Below are 18,482 nucleotides of genomic sequence, written 5' to 3' on the forward strand. Positions count from 1 at the left end.
TCTTGGTGATTAGTTATTTCATCACGTTATTTTGTTATAAGATTAAGGTATCATAGCTAATGTAGAATTTTGATGGGTAACGTTATAGCAATAAAGCATTAATAGAGGACAAGCTCTTCATCTCAGAATTCAATATGCATCATCTTCTGATCCTCCTTCAGTTAGGATTGTAAGTTTAGAGAAAATTTTCTTCATCATCATTGCAAGAAAGTATGGTTTGAAGACTATTATAGTGAGTTTTCTTTCCTTACCTTCAGCGCAAGAAGAATAGAGACAGGTGGATGTCGCACATTTCTTCAAGGACTCTAGTTGAAGAGAGGTGGGTAAAAAAAACTTACTTGCAGATATTTGTATGATACGAGTAGATACAAGAATATATACATGTGTATTGACTCTGTGATAGAACTCTGAATTTTGCAGCTGTCATGAAGGGTTTGAATTCATACAATACCACAAAATATGGCAGCATAAAAATGATAATCATTCCTTTACTAAAAGTATAAGGGTGGTTGTCTTTACTATTGTCAGCAGTTGAAACTTAGGGACAGTGGCATAAAGACTTGGTTCGGCCTTCCATTCAAATACGATAATATAATTCTTGTCTGAAAGTTTGGACGATGTATGGTATGCTTCACTAAATATTTTAACAAAATGTTAAGCAAATCTAAACTATGATGTTGAACCTGTCAGTGTTTATGATTTCACTAAGACTGATGGTTGAATATTTTCTGACATTGTATGTTAATGGTGAGATACGATTTATTACAATACTCTTAACCTATGTCACAAAATGTTCGATTTATTACAATACTCTTAACCTATGTCACAAAAGGTTCGTGTATACGGGAATTGAAAAAAGTAACTAGGCTACTATTCATAAACTAGTTCCACCTGGTTACTGGTGTTCAGTTGATAAGTAGATTTTTTTTTTTACGTTTAGTAAATAATGTTTGATAGGATATTGATGTGAAATTGTTAAGATTATGTGTAGAAACTATCATGATGCTCTTACTTGTAACATCATTTTTCAAAACTATAGCTTAAAATATTTTCAGGAATTCTTTCATGTGCTCAAACTGATACATTCTCAGAAACTGTTTGTTGTGCTTGGGTGGATAAAGGTTCTAATTTGTGATTTTTTTTTTAATCTAATTAAGTATTTCAGAATATTTCTGTAGAGTGTGAAGTTGGTATATTTGAGGGTATTTTTTAATAATAATATGTATATCAAATACTTATGGAATCTGTAATTTGATGTTCCAGTGTTTTTCAAGTAATATAGGAATTTACTTTCAACTGTAACATGGTTTAATTGAATAAAAAGGTTACTGCTAAATAAAGAAACGGTCACTGATAACATAGTTGCATTTGAATCTGTGTGTTAATTGTTAAGTAGTGCAATGAACCTCTCTATGTCCTGAAATTTTGATTTTGTGAATGGTTAGCTTGTTTACTGACCTGATTGTTTGATAAATAATACATCTATAAATAAGTACACAAGAAGGAGGGATACAAGGAGTCAGAACCACCATACATCCTGCTTTTAGAGCTTGGTTACTGAGTTTGGGAAACTAAAATAACATTTATTATATATCATTGATGAATATTGAAACAGTGTATCCTTTAGTATTTGTTTTAAACAATAATTGTTTATTTTATTAATTACCATGTCAAGAAATTACATGTATTATTCCAATTAGGCCTATATATTGTTAAGCTTATATTCTGGTAGAAGAGTTGTATCCTCCCAGTTAGGCCTATATATCATTAAGTTTATATTCTGGTAGAAGAGTTGTATCCTCCCAGTTAGGCCTATATATCATTAAGTTTATATTCTGGTGGAAGAGTTGTATCCTTTCAGTTAGGCCTATATATCATTAAGTTTATATTCTGGTGGAAGAGCTATATCCTTTCAGTTAGGCCTGTATATCATTAAGTTTATATTCTGGTGGAAGAGTTGTATCCTTTCAGTTAGGCATATATATCATTAAGTTTATTTCTGGTGGAAGAGTTGTATCCTCCCAGTTAGGCCTATATATCATTACGCTTATATTCTGGTAGAAGAGTTGTATCCTCCCAGTTAGGCCTGTACATTATTAAGCTTGTATTCTGGTGGAAGGATTGTACCCTTCCTCCAGTATCATGTGCAGTGTTAACATTGCTGAGGAGTGATGCAATTAATCCAGATGAGTTTTTGATAGAACCAACAAAAAGAAATGGTATAGGTTGCATGGTTACATAGATCTCTGCATTCCAGAGATTAATGGAACCATACAGTCAGGCATATATTTGCACTGGAAGGAACTTTTCTTGTTAAGTTTATAGTTTCCTCTCTCCTTCCAGTATTGTGCAATACATCATTCCCAAGAGACTTAAGTTATAGCATTTAAGATATGATATTGCATGTAATGTATGTTAATTATTTTTCAATATTGTTTTACATTAAATATTAAAACATATGTTTAGTAGGTTCAGTACTGAAGATAATACTGTATAAATTTAGAATAAATGAACAAAATGGAAAAGTATGTACATAGAAGAAAGAAATAAGGTGAATTATCATTGAGGAGGGAGCCCATTCTTGATGAACCCTTTCACCATAAATATATAGTATGTTATTGTTATTATTATACCATCGTTTCTATACAGCATTTCCTGTAAGAATGTTTTCATGCATGAGAAATAGAGACTAAACATTTTGAACAAAACAAGGAAGTATTAATATGGATTTTTTTTTTAAGATGGCAGATTGCACTCGACATATTTAATAATGTGACTCGCTAGGAGTGGACTTTCTATTTGAAACTAACGTTTTACCATTTCCATTTTACAGCTGACAAGAGAACACGTATGTGTGGGCGTGTATTGTTCGGTTATAGACATATTTCAGTTATTTAAATAGTTAAAACATTGAATTACGGATTTTACACATAATTCAATAGTTACGTCATCAAATTATATGACCAAATGATCGCACGCATGGAGACACTATCCATGCTAAGTTCTTCTGCCTTATTTTCTTTTTTATTAAAAAATACGATGAAGAAAGTCCGAAAATACGACCTGTACCATTACATATTTTTGTAATCCGTAAGATGTGGGACAGTTTTCCATAGTGTATTTTTATTTAAACTTTCCGCTGAAGCGTGAGTTAATTATTGTGTACACGGAGTGAATACGTGGTCAGGAATACATGGAGGCCAATATATGTAAGGTGTTGCGTCATCTACCGTGTGTTCAAGCTGTTCGTCTGCACCTTGTCCATTTTGTATGTATAAATTAAACAATCAAAAACAACATGAACATTGTGAATGGTAAACTTCTATAATTTTACTTTGTATAAATTATTTAAATCTTTTAGATTATATTTTAGTTACTACAAAAGAAAGGAAAGAAACAAATCGAAATATATATTTCAGAAAACTTAATTCAATTTATTCTCTGTCCTTAGCGTACATTTCTAAAGAATTGTTCGTTGAAATTAATGCAAACTTTTTCAGTAAAAATTAAAAACCTACAACTTTTACTGACTAATATTGTTGGTTTTTAAATTATAACATAAGTATCGGCCCGCACAAGTTAAAACACATCTACTTAAGTACCTTTTTGTCGGTCGCTTTCGTCATATTTTGTGACTTGTACAAAACTGTTATTAAATCTTTTTTCAACCGCAAGGGCAGGGAAAGAAATAAAATATTGGAATTCTTGTTACGATTTAAAAAAGATAGGTGATTTTTTTTATGTATTTAAAAACAACGGTTCACTTATAATTATACACATATTACATTTTTTTATGCATATTATACCCTATTAAAGATGTTTTTAATACAAACCAAACAATTGTGCATTATAATTTAATTTTCATAACTGGAAATTTTTAGTTTAATGAAATATTAATAAAAGTAAAGACATTGTCAATACTTAAATTTGGTCGTATTTTGCATAATGCTATTTGAGTTTGCGCTAAAAACATAAGAAAAACTTACAATTTAGCATCGATGACGATAAATATAAAATGAGGTATCTATGTTTTGAAAATATAATTATGATTTTTGTTTGATACAATGACAAATTTTCAACTAAAGTTGAAATATATGCTTACGGTATTGGAGGCAAAAAAAAAAGAAAACACCCTCCCACCCCCGACATGCAGGGGACATGGTCCCCATGAAGTCGTTAACACTAGCATTCACTATGTTTAATTATTGGGGGTTTGTTAAACCCTAGATAAATAATAATAAACGAAACAACGTTTAAAATCACCCGAGTACAGGCGGGTACCGACCCGAAATGCTGTAAACTTTAAAACGTGTTTACCATGATTAATATTTTGTGATATTAGTTGTTGTTTTTTTTTTATTTGCTCTCGATATTTGTGTGACTTTTCACTCCAGTAATGTATTATTACACTTGTTTATGTTGTTAAAGCGAACATTGTTGTGTTGCAAACAGCTGTATTAACATTATTATACGACTTTGTGTAAGGAAGTTGAGGGACACCGTGTGTTTTACTCAGCCGACACATTTTTCTTGAAAGCTGGTTCATGAACTGGGTACGGCCTTTAAACAACAACAACAAAATAAAAGTTACAATTTCTTAAAGATTCGTTAACTGGAAGTTCAAATGAATCTTGACTCAAGAAGTTAGAATAAAATAAAGTTGAAAAAAAAATTCTGTTAATTTCTCAAATTTAAACCATTAGTCAATTTTGCCCAACTTGTCAATTACACTTCTGGAGCCGAACGTGGATCTGTGGTTACTGTGTCAGACAAGGAATCTGCGGGATCATCACATGCGGTACGCCAAAACTAAAAGTAAGTAAATAAAATACATCAAATTTCATGATTCGAACGGCTTAAAAATTAGTGGTGACTAATTGAGGATATCTATGCGAATATCCAAAAAGAAACAAAGAAATCCATCACATATGCTGAATTATTTGCAGATAAATTAGGCCTATTGTTTTAGTATCCCGCGAGTCGGTGTCGCAAGATAATTGATACAAACGGGAACTAACGAACGTACTTAAGTCTGTTAGACTTGAGTGAGACCCGATGAAATCTTGTTCCAATTAGAATAGCTGCGCGTGACCCTGGCCGGGGTGCGTAAAAACATGTCTGAGTTTATTTGAATGTAAAATACAGGTAGAATACCACCAGCTCGTTATCATGCCATCATACGCAACTTTCAGACAAATTACAGTCAAAGAAAACTTGTTTTTAAGTTATTCAGATACCACGATAAAAACCTTCACTTTCTTAGGTACCCAGTAAATGTTTACCGATTATGATACATTCAAACCGTCATTTCCGATATTGTTAATACTAGTTGACGGCATGACAAAATCATGCTTTAGTTCGGACGTTTACCTTTCAAAAGCGCGTTAAACTTCCGGAAAATAATGAAATTCTCGGTTCAAAATGACACGTCACTTTGTTGTTGTATTTTATTATTATTACCTTTAAAAAGTTTATGTTTCGACATAACAGAAGAGGAGTATAAAATGAAAAAATATGTACTTTTTTAGTAATTAATGCATGACTCTTCCCCCACTCCCTCTTCCACCCCTTCACCTATTTTTTAATCCAAACTCTTCTTTAAAGAAAAGTGGCTGTGGATTTACGGAAAAATAGAAGTTGACATTTTCTGTGATGGATAAAAGTTGAGCTTGAAACACAACGTGTCCTCAAATAAAAACAAGATACATCTACATCTAGGGAGTTTTTCGAATCTCTTATATCTTGGATTTAGCTCAAAGCTTGCTGTTGAATCGTGCGTTCTTACAAATCAATGTTATGGTGACGTATTTCGTAATCTCAAACGCATGCGTGTTCGTGTACTGTTAAGATAATCGGAAAACATTGTGTTTCCTGTTGATAATGCTACGTCCTGTCTGTGCTCGTTCTTATTCTCCATTGAAATGGATAGCGAACAAGTTATTCAGAAACGGACCGTTTGGGATTTTTCGTTTAAAACTAAGTTGCACAATCTTCTTTTTTTTTTTTCCATATATGAAATGTCATTTGGAAAGATTGTTACAAGAATTTGTTTTTGACTGGATGGAATTAAATAAATTATAATTATATGCTGACACTGACTTGTGAAATTGTTAACAAACGTCAGATTGCTTGTGAAATTTAGCATTTTACTATATTTTGTACTAGCGTATTAGTGTTATGATTACAGAGTGGTACAAAAGTTGTTCCTAACACACATCTGTTGTGTGCGGATAACATTTGATTTGCAGGACCAAAACCCGTTGGTCCTTTGTCATTCTCTGTGTTATTCTAAGAACTTATTAAAAAAAAAATGTCGAAGAAAAATATATAATCGTATATCAACCACACTATTTGCCCAAGTCATACCTGACTAGGCCTTTTCTTCAATGCCAAGGCTCATCAGGCAGACATAGTACTGGTCTTAGGCTCTATTTATATCACCAGTTCCATAAACAACAACTTTTATGGTGTGAACTAGAATGAACTAGAATATGCTTATACACTTTTAAGTATACTCATATCAATCTTAAACAGATAGGGGGGGGGGGTGTTCGTAAGCTTCTGTGAGGCAACTAATTTATTAAAGTTTTGGTCATACTTATATAGGTATTTTACGAATAAAGCTGGTAGATTTAAACGGTATTTACTTTTCCTGACATGTTCTACATCATCCAGCAGTTTTAATGTTGTGACAATAGTTTAAATAGTGTTAGAAAAGTTGCCATGTTTCAAGTAATCGTATGAGACATGAATGTCTCCTTTTTGTTTTTTTCTTTTTGAAGTATAACCCGCAGTACTTGGCTTTTTAGTTTTCCAAGGTCATTACAGATTATTAAAATAAAATAACTTAGAAAGAGAGAGAGGGTAATGCTGTGAAATGGAGAAGACTCGTCAAGTCACGTGACTGTGGTGGCACCACTCTCCGGCTAGTTTGTTGACAACGTCGCCTGACGTAGTCCTGTTTGATGTGCCTCATTGAGCCCGGTTGCTGGATGTTTCAGTTTGTCGTTTGTTCGCAGAAGGAAGTTGTGACAGTGTTAGCGATGTTTCAATAGTCTTTTTTTTTCTTTTTTTTCACTTCTGATGCCATCAACTAAAGTAATTATTATGTAGGTTCAAGGTATTTCCTTTATGATGAGCGATTTGGAGATTTTTTCAAACGTTTTCCCCCAAACTCTTGTCGAGCCACAGCTGCTTTCTTGTTTTATCGTGTTGTAAAGGTACGTAGCTTTTAACAGTAACTAGCTCCCATCTTGATCGGCTGTTTTGGTTGCAGCCCAGTCCATGGTGCGCGTAGACAGGGGTGAACGCTGTTATGGTTTGTCTCGAAGGTATGACTGGTTGGGTTATATCTGCGTAGCTGTTGTACGTGTAAGCCTCCATGTTTGTTGTTTTAAAGATAATCGTATTAATGTTAGAGGTAGAAGTACTAATTAGACTTAAAGTCTGAAATTTATCAGAAAATGTTGAAAACCAACACTTTAACTTTTTCTTCTCCGCAAACAAACTTTAACAAAATTAAATCGTGTTTGGCAAAAAATCGATAACTTGCAAGTTTCAACCACTAGCTAAGTTAGTAAACTACAGAAAAGTTAATGGAACTATTAATTATAGTAAATACAAATATCAACCGTTAGCTATTTTAAACTTATTTGTTTTTCAAAATAAACCTACTTTTTTTTCTGAATATTTTGTTGATTAATATTTTAGATTTAACTAGTGTATTGTAATTTGATCAGTTTTGTTGTTTTCTCATTGCTTTGGATATTTTAATTTTTATCCTTACATGCCTTTCGCGTCGATTAAATTGCTTAAACTTTATTCACATAAGCCATAACCTGTCTTGTATACTTCATAGTGAAAAAAAAATGTTCTCAAAAACGTTGATACTGTAACAGTATGTTGTGGTGTTGAGTCTGAGCTTTAACCAGGAGAATGTAAAATACAGTCCACTTAACAATAACACATTTTTATTCCAGTTCTATAAGTTAGCTTAACTAATATTCACTAATAGTAATAGGCCTAAGTTCACAGTAAATGTTAATACAGCAATTTGATTTGTTAATTTTCTGATTTTTTTGTATTTTTTTAAAACGTACAGTGTATTTCATATTAACTCTAGAGAACACAGATGTAATATTCCAAAAATGAACTAACAAGGTAAAATAATCACAATTCAGAGTAATTATTTACTCTAGTCTAACTTGCACTTTATACCTCTCAATTGGTTTATAAATGTTTAAGAGAAAATTCCAGAGATATATCCCTGAGATCATGTTATATTGATTTTTTTCCCTCTAGCCAAACAACAATACAAACGTTGAATTAAATATTGCCTTCAACACACACACACACTGCCTCCTCCTCGGAGTATTAAGTCACTTAGCAATCTTATTACACAAAGAAAACAACTACATTATGCTTCATGATAAATAAAAATTATTAATAAATAATAATTCTCGTGTATTCATTGCAATCATTAATTGTTTTAAACATAGTACAATGAAAATCTTGGTTAACAAAATCTTCATTCTTTGCTCATTTAATATCTGTAAACTGTCCGTTCACCAGATCTTTAGCGTGGTTGTTTTTTATGTGTCTTGTTCCTTATTTTGTTACCAAATGGTTATACTTTACAAGTGATCATGACAAGAACCTTAAGCTCTTCTGGTGAAGTCTTTTCTGAAGTTTGCCAACTGTCCATTTTCCCATTACTGTATCACCAAAGACGATGTGGTTGATATCCTTTGGGTTGGACTGTTTGTATTTCTGGATTCTGTTCTGTTGTACGTTAGTTTGATTGTCTTCATAATCTTGTTTCCAGCCTTGTTCTTAACGTAAACTTGGTCGCTGATGGTGAAAATGTCGTGTCGTGGATTTCCTGGTCAAAAACTGTGGAAATGTTTGAAGCACCTACAAACACACGTCTGTGTTTCCACATGAAGTCTGTTTCCAAGTGACGTTCTTGCTCATTTTTCAATAAACCACACATCATGTTGAATAGAGAAGCTTCGGATGGTGGTTGTGATTTCCAGTTGTTTTTCTTGTTGGATTTTTATGACCACTTGCTCTGTGCATCAACCCATCTTTTTTTGCCTCATCTCTCGGTGCAATTTTCTAACTTATTATTTTCAAGTTAAACAGTGGCAGTTATAGAACTAATGCTAATAAACATGTTGCGAGGTTCCCCACCAATGAATCTTTTGACTCGTGGACTGGTATCTTTAAATAATGTGCTCCTTGTTTCAGTTGAGGCACATGTCATAATCTCATTCTCAGGATATATTTTTGACTCATGGACTGGTATCTTTAAATAATGCACTCCGTGTCTTATATTCTCATTTTCAGGATATATTTTCCTCAGTTTATCATCAGTGGTTGATAAATCACAGTCTTAGATTTGATCCTTTGAGTTGTAGCTGCATCACATTCAATCTTTTAGTTTAATTCTTCCCTTCTAGAACTGTGTGGGAGAGAGGGTGAATATTTTTGCACCATTTAATCTGAAAATCATATAATTCTTGTTTAATTGGTTGAAGTCCCATCACCAACTAACCAGCTTCGTATAAAGATGTATGTACACTTTACTTACTTTAGCCTAAATACATGATTTTATACAGAGTCATCTAGATAAGATAACTGGGTTAAGTCTTCCACATCTTCAGCAAGTATGGCTATTTTGTCATCCTTTCTTTGATCCTAAACTTTTCTTTAGAATGATATATTTGATGTGACACTAATCCAGTGTGATAAGACGGTCATTAATGCTTGTTAGTTGTTATGACTCTCTTTTGGAAGGTTGCTTAATGTTGTTAAAGCTGGACATTTAAATGCTCAGGAAGATGTTCGCTAACTATTCCTTTCATACACCTTTGGAAGGTATTTCCAACTATGCCATGATGGTTCCTTTCCATCATAATCTATTGGTACTTGATTGGGTGCTGCTGCTAAACTGGCCAACTGACTTCTGTAAATTGATGTAATCCAAAAACATTCTGCAGTTATATGTAACAAGAGTTGTCCTAACAGGTGTTGGCACATGGGTTTTCCTATTCTACATAGGATTGTTAATGGTGTTTTAGGTTGGAATTCGTGAACTATTCTGGAATTCTGTCTTTTCATTTTGCCATTCAAGTTCTAGATGTCCTACCCTGGCATTGATTTCCATCTGTGCATTTCCTGTGGCTTGTTCAGTACTGTTTTTATCATCTCTCTGTACTTCTTTGATCTTCTTGTTATAATCCTTCTGCACACATGCTCTAGTTTTTACATCAGTATCTTCATTTTATATCTTGTCTTCCATCAATCCTTTGACTCTTGAAATTTATCTTCTTAAAGATCATTCAACAGTTTCATTATTTTCAATCTTGCTTTGAACTTTGATTCTGTTACAGGTTAGCATCACTGATTAATGTTCATTGATAGGCCTACATTCATGACAAATTCTTACTCACTTGCTAGTATTCTATCTTCAGGACGTACAGTTTATCTTAATCAGAATAAACTTGATGTCCTAAAATTGATCTGAAAGTCTCAGTCAAATACTAACTTGCTACCTCAGGTTTTTTATAACTTACTAACAGACTAAAAGATCATTTATCCTATACTGTAGCCTTACTTGCATTCTGTGCAGTTAAAACTTTGAAGAAAATTGCAGATGTTGAGTTGGATGCTATCGCATGATATAAAATTTTCTGGATAGAGCTGGCAATTAGTGGCATTTGCTAATTGATTAAACAAGGGCCCCATTTTCTAGTTCCTCAAACCATGGTATACACAAGCTGGTGCTACTACTCAACAGTTCAAGAACAACAACTTTAAAAAAAAAAGGGTGGTGGTGGTGGTGAGTGCCACCAGAGTTAAATTCCTGCTTGTCGGTAATAAAAGAAGAAAAATGGGTGGTAATGGTAAAGCATTTCCAGGAGAAGAAAAGTTGGTGAAAACTGGTAGACATTTTCCTTCCCTCTTAGCTAGAAATTCAAGGAGAAGAGGAAAAACAAGAAAAAATTGACAGTAGAAGCTGTCAGACAGTTGCCTTTCCCTCTTTTCATCATTTCAAAATTAGCCCATTATGTGGCTTTGTGCTTAACATCAAACAAACACGACAGCAATATTTCAATTACATGGATAGTTGGAATAATCTAAGTTTGTGATAATTGGAAACCCTCATTTTGATTAGTTCATTATTTTCACGACGATAAATTTAATCATAATTTCGATTAACCTGTTGTTGGAAGAATCGGACAGAATCGGATGTTTATCGGCTAGTTATTTTTTGTGCCAAATGATATAATCAGAATTTCACTTAATCAGTTTTTTTTTGGAAAAGTTTAAAGTAGTGGCACTAATTTCAATTGAGTTGTAATTTTGATTAATTTATTAGTTTGCATGACATTATTTGAAGTAAACATTGCTCATAGATAATCTGTTGTGTTTTTTAAATCATCCCGTTCTATCTGGCCAAACGATAATACACGTGTAAATTAAAAAGTGTGAACTGTAAAAATTGTGTGCATGATACTGAGTTTCGGTACAAGCTTTGAAGAAGTTAGTTTCATAAATTATTTTGAGGGAAATGTGTAACAGCTTATTTAAAACCAGATAATTTTTTAGTGTAAGAGTGTAACTTGAATTAGCAATTATGAAATTATGGTCAGAAGTGTGTGTGTATTAATGCCCAGAATTTAACAAGGAGGATAGAGGAAACTGTTGATTAAAATTACCTTTCAAGTTTTTTTTTCATCCTATTATTTAGTTTCCAATAAAGCTTAGATCTTTTACATGTATTTTTCTTTGTTTGATTAGTTGTTATAGCATCCATACTATTTCCTATAAGGTGTTGAGGTGGAAATGTCCCATTTTTACTGAATTTACCATGTAGTAGTCTGACTTGCATGTGGCACCATCTGTCTTCAAAATCATGTACTAACCAAGAAGGAGAACCTCGTGGGGGGGGGGGCACAAAGTAATAATAGGTAAACCAGCACAATGTAGAAAACATATGTTATATGCTGTTACTGCACAACTTTAAATGTTTGTGGTGATGATGTGATTTTTCAGCAGATAACTAATATATTAAGAAAATAAAGCTCATTGGGGACCTTCTTGCTATGTTATTTTTTTCTTTATTTTACAGTGTAACCAGTAAACCTCAGGAACGTATAAAAGATCTTTGTGATAGACTACAAGGACAAAAAGTACCAAATGTAAGAGAGGACTGTTAATGGCTATGTGAATGTTCAGGGTTTAAAAGTTTTGCTAGTTTTGAGTAGTATAACAAGCTCTTTTTTTTCAGTGTATTATGCAATTTTGAGACTTCAACTGTTCAGTGTTCCAAGTTATTTCACAAAATAGTCACAACTTTAATTCTGTGCTGAAAATAGACTATTCCAAAATGAGCTGTAAATTTAGCTTTAAACAGAAGTCACTCGTAAACTTTACAGCATCTGCCTAACATGGATTTGAAGTAAATTGAGAAGCAAATATTTCAAAATAGAATTTTTTCACAAGGTGACTTCAACTTTACTAAAAGAAAAGAAAGTATAATGCCTAAAGTTTGAGGTACTCATTTCCCATTTCGTCACTGGAAATTGGACTAGTTGTAGAATTAACATGTAAAATTGTAACTTGCACTGAACAGAAGAAATGGTTTTAGGATAGGTTTTCTGTCATGTTTTGGAATCATTTGACAGTTATTTAATTTCATGTTTAAAGTTTTAGGATAGGTTTCCATGTCATGTTTTGGAATCATTATATAATTTCATGTTTCACAATGTAAGTATGCTTGAATGATTTTAAACTTCAGAATTTAATTCTTTCTTATTAAAAATTATTTCCAAGTTAAAATTAGTAAAATCATTGATGGGCAATTCTGCCGAGTTTAATGATAGTTATTTACACCGATTTAAAAAGTGACTTGGAATTAGTTGTCAGATATTATATCATAAATTAACATAATATAGAAGTATGACAAATATTACTCATTTATTAAAATTAGTTATTTTAATTTACTCTGGTTAATTAGTAAACACAAGTGAGGTGATGATTTAAAATTTCAAATGGACAGTTTTGGCACCATAAAGTTTTTTCTTTGTAAGGCTGACAAAGACTGGATGATGGCTGTAGAGAAGGAAAGAAACCATTTTTTCTACAGAAGATAAAAAGTCTTTAGAATATGCATTGAGAAATAAGGCAACAAACAGTAGTTAATATTAATAACTGAAATTATGAATACATTCCCTGAAAATTCAGTACCAGTAAATTCACAATATTTCTTCATTTTTATATTCAGAAACAAATTGCGTATTGGTTATATTGACTTTCCTGTTGAATACAAAAAATCAAGGAATATTGGAATTTTCACGGAATATGCTAGCAGATAAATGTTTCATTCATTATGTCAGAAGATATTTAAACTGAATTAGGACAGAGATCAACAGTTTTATTCATATGTCTGCACTAAAAAATAAATTATAATAATATAATCTCGAGGAAAATCTTGTACAACATTACAAGTGTCAAATGTAATGTCTTGATATCATTTGTTTCCAAGATGGTTAATCAGCTGTATGACTAAATTCCTATTTGTACAATTTTCAGTGAACTTGATGAAGCGTAGTTAAGATGTGTAGATCTTGTTATTTTAGATGCCCTGAATTATGTTAAACTGTTCTTATCTTATTGTATTTATTATTGTTAGCTTTTAACACTAAATGTTTAAGATTTGTATCTTTCTATATCTTAATTTTAGGATTGTTAATATTTTACATCATTGTCTTATTTTAATATACCTGTAGGATTTTTCCAAACTAATAATGCAAAAAAAACAACTGGGACAGCGGGCAGCTTCCAGTGATCAGTTCTCAGAGTCTTCTCGATCATTATTCTCAGTGATGAACCTACCGCCACGATTTATGCAGCATTCTCTGAAAGCAAATACTCGGGATGGTAAGAAACAGTTGGCTTCTAATTTATTGTAGGTGTATTGATGTGACCTCTAGAATTAAAAAAAGGGGGGTCGTTTGAAGTGTAGTTTTAATCCTATTAAGATCACTTTGTGAACTTTGGTGTTGTGTACACATCTGGACATCAAATTTTATAATTGGAATTAATTTACAATCAATATTCAGGATTTTTCATAAAGAAAAATATTAACTTTTATGCTCAGCTCCTTGGAGTCTTCCCAGTAAGTAAAGTGTTTACAAGATTTTTTTAAAAGCATTTTATGCTCAACCGAAAGCTTAGTTTTACATTTGCTGAGAAACAGTCGTCCCTTGGGAATATAATGATTCGTATCTTTTTCTTCATGTTCTCCTTCTTTCTCTCGGTGATTTTAATACTACTAGTACCACTTCTCTCATGTGACGTTAGGATTCTTAAACTACTACAACAAATGAAGATCAACTTGAAAGCAGGTAGTCTGAGGCAAAAAATTATTGGTTCGGGAATTCCAATTAAAGTCATTATGTGGTTAAAAATAAGTGGTTCTAACAATAGTTTATGGTTGTTGACTTGATATTACTTTTGATTCTGATTGTTTTTTTATTAATTATATTTCTTTGTGAATTCTTCTTTTCAAAACACATAACTTCAGTAAGGAAACAAATCAATCTGTAAATAATGTAGAGTCCCAGTCTTATTTGATTTGTTAATCTGTGTGCAGAAGAATAGTTTTTGCCAGATTCATGGTTCATGAGAACTGTTTGAATAAAGCGCAATCCGGCCTGAAAGACATCCTCGCGTGGTGCGAAAGAAAATGTGAAGATATGATGAAACGTGTTATTTGCTTAAAGCTGTTGAGAAGCTTCAAAAGAAAAAATTCAGTTCAAAAACACTGATTAAATCCTTTGGGAAATTGCTTTGTTACACTTCTCAATCGGTAATGCATATTGTTAGTATCAGTTGTACTTAAAGTGACTGATTTGATTATTTGTATGACTCGCTAATCTGGATGAATTAGCTTATTACAAATGTGTTTGGATTAATGAGGTTTCACTGTACCTAATGAAAAAAAAAGTTATGCCTAAGATCTATAAAAGATGTATGTCAAAGCAGTAATCATGCTGAACAATCTTCCTGTAACCACAGATGATTCCTGGGCTTTTACTGGTTTACATAAGCAGTTTACTTCATGTCTGATATTACCATATTGTTTAAATTTGAATTTTTGGTTCCCCCCTAGGAAGCTATCTTGCTATAATGGATGTAGCGTGATAGAAATAATGAATACATTGTGGTGCCATCTATTGAGTGGCACCACAAACAAAAATACATAACAGATTTTACACTTTGGGTATTCAAGATTCAGAGAATTAGAAAACTAATTGTGGTATGTGCAACAACCATTTCTTTATCACAAAACACAATTTTAAATAAAAGTAATCTCCTCACAACAACAACACAATATTCGCTAGGATCGTAAGTGAAGGTTTGTTTATATCTTTGTTGATGTAATTTGTAAATATAGTACTTAAGATGGAGTCCTTTAAAAACAAATTTTTTCAATAAAGGGTACCACTTTCAATATATAGAAATATTGCAGTTTATGCAGTATTTTTTCCAAAAAAAAATCCTTTTTTTTTTTAGAAAATGTTGATTTTTTCTATAAATTTTTTCAACGAGACATGAATACTAGCACAAACAGCTGCCCGTAGTTTATTAATTATTGTAAAGTTTTACTCTTACATTGTATTGATTCTAATGGTATCTATGTATTAATAACTTTTTGAGGCTTGATAGGATCTTATATTCCAGAATTTAAAATTTTTCTGTGCTAGATTGGGTATTTGTAGAATTATGTAGTCGGGCATGAATCTGACTTAAACCATTATGTTATGTTCTAGTTCAAATTTAGTGACCACTAATGATTAAGGTTTAGGCACTATAGAATGAGATAATTCTGTCCACTGATTTGAAATATTATTTTGTTTTCACTGATTATTTTGAAATTACAGATGGCGAGTTCAGTATGTGGGGAGAAAGTGGAGGAAGGTGGGATAAAATAACTTTCGAAGACTGTAATACAGCCTCGTGGCTCTCTTCGGGAGAGAGTCAAATTGAACATTCTGTAGAGAAGGTGATACACCCTTCCTCTACCTCTAGATCTGTGATATCAAGCTCAAGTTACTCTGGTGTTCAGGGTACATTTACAAACTTAGCTTCTCCAGAGGGAAGCCTTCCTAACTGCAACGCTCATCACGGGATAAAGGATCCCACCTCATCTTCTTTGCCAGACAGTCATCTTTCCGGCTCTTCCATGAAGGTCGGTTGCACCGAAGTCGACATTGGCAACAGTAGTCACAATGCACAGTATGTAGAAGATTATCCCACATCCGAGTTAGGTGCAGCCAAGAATGATAATTATGAACAGTATGATACAAAATTGAACCCCATAGGGGCCAAATCCTCAGAAAAAATTTCAGATTATCATCCAATAGTTTTTTCTGGCCAAATACAACAGATTCCATATCAGGATATGCAACCAGATTTGCACAAAACAGACAGTGCAGATATCACTAATCGCTCACTAACTTCGTCCATGAGTTATCCAGTGAAAGAGTTGGCTACAACTAAGGTCGAGCTGGACATCAGTGCTTCAGATCATTGTGGTGTTTCATCAGATAATTCTGAAATGAATCGGTTGATGTCTTTCAGTCGTGGTTCATATAATCTTGGCTTATCACTCGGATGTGATGAAGATCGAAGTTTTCGCAAAAGTCAAGAGGAGATAAGAAATATTTCTAACTCGCTTAATGGGTTGCATATTCCTCCTAACAGTACTCATATGACCCCGAGTGTCTCAGTGGCTCCAAATAGTCATGTAGAAATGAACTTTAGAAACACTGGAGAGGGCATTTATAACAGTAGTGACAAATCAAAGCAAATCTCAAATCTACATGAGTCAGGAAGGGGAAGTGAATCTTCAAATGAAAGTTACGAAGGTCTTATTGGTGCAGTTGGAGGTTCAGATATGCCTATAAATAAATCAGTATTTGAAAAGAAGAAATCGGGATGGGTAGGGCCTCCACCAAGGTTAGGCCTGTTGGGTGGTGGAGAAAGCTCTTTGAACAATGGCACTTCAGCATGGGGCACTCCTCATCCTCCTGCTGGGTCGGGTGCTTCCAGTTGGAATGGTAATGGGCGTATCAAAGCATTGTAATGTTTACTGATAATCTGCCAAATTTTGTTAACATTCACTTACTAATTTAGCACGAAAGCTATAACAAGCACAAAATAGTTACGAGGTTGGTCCCAGGGATCGAGCCCGTGCTGAAAGAATTAAAGGATGTTTCTCTCTCTCTGCAATCATAGAAAGTACTAGTAGCATATCACTAGATTTTATTATATATGTACCTTGACCCGGACTAACACCATCACTTTGTCTGGCTCCAGAGTTCCACTGACCGCCATTATTTAAAATATAAAATTTTTCAATTAAGTCTCAAGGTTCGTAAAAACAATGTTTTTCTCGTCTCTTTTTTTTTCTTCTTCTTCTTCTTTTCACATGTTGCCTATCTATCATGCAGTGTAATATTCGGTTTAAGATTAAAAATACTTTTTATGCATCAGGAAATTTTGAAATTTCACAGTAACAAGCCACAATAAACTATTTTCTTGGTTCGTTACAAACTTGTTGAAAAGTATTTGGTTAAATTTCTTACTATCGGAGAGAATTACATAACTAAAAAACATTTAGGTTTGTTTAAATTTTCCATTAAAATTGTGAAAAAGGGATTTATCTAATTCTGTCTGCTAAGATGGACACCTGTTGGTGGTGATAAGAAATATATACTTTTTATTAACCCTATCCAGACGGGTCACGGATGAAAGGCCATGTCATCACGTTTGTTAACTCGCATTCCAAATTTTACTGAACTACTGTTTCATGAATTTACGTCAATAAGTTTGGTATCAAACTGTAGATTGTAATTCAAATTTTAGTATTTTACCTAACTCAATTTATTAATTATAAGTAAATATTAAAAAAATGCAGATAAACATCGATTTTTTTTTTTATGTGGTTACGAGATCAGTCAAATTTACCAAACCCATACAGAGATTCATTACTGGAAAATAACAGATAAAATATAAAGTTCTTTCATAAGAAACGTTTTATAATTATCTGGACATTATAAAGATTTTGTATGAGAAATTTGAACATTTTCTGATGCACAAAAGTATTTTTAATCTTAAAAGAAAAAATTGATATTTTGCGTATGAAAGCATTGTAATGTTTACTGATAATCTGCCAGATTTCATTAACATATGCTGACTAATTTAAAAGTTAGAAGCATGAAAACTAAAAAAAATAAAATGGTTACGGGGTAGGGACCAAACCCGTGCTGAAAAAAGTTAAAACGTTTTATAGATATGTATAGGCAGCTGGAAGAACAGTTTTCAAGGGTAAGAAAGTTAGTGGTTGTTTTTTTTTTTTTTTTTTATATACTACTAAGTTTTTTTTACTTATTAAATTTACTATTAAA

At 32.7% G+C, this 18,482-nt stretch overlaps 1 protein-coding gene across 1 annotated transcript in view; it reads left to right on the forward strand.

The window, feature by feature from the left end:
* The window catches only part of LOC111087936, a 31,768-nt gene that overhangs the window by 5,108 nt on the left and 8,178 nt on the right, over positions 1–18,482 (forward strand). Inside the window, exons 4-7 of the mRNA XM_022396407.1 lie at positions 258–319; positions 12,137–12,206; positions 13,797–13,947; positions 15,954–17,154. Coding sequence (XP_022252115.1) covers positions 258–319; positions 12,137–12,206; positions 13,797–13,947; positions 15,954–17,154 — 1,484 coding nt within the window. The remainder of the gene's footprint in view (positions 1–257; positions 320–12,136; positions 12,207–13,796; positions 13,948–15,953; positions 17,155–18,482) is intronic.

This window comes from Limulus polyphemus, unplaced genomic scaffold (assembly GCF_000517525.1).
Source record: "Limulus polyphemus unplaced genomic scaffold, Limulus_polyphemus-2.1.2 Scaffold2875, whole genome shotgun sequence".
Classification (NCBI taxonomy): Eukaryota; Metazoa; Arthropoda; class Merostomata; order Xiphosura; family Limulidae; genus Limulus; species Limulus polyphemus.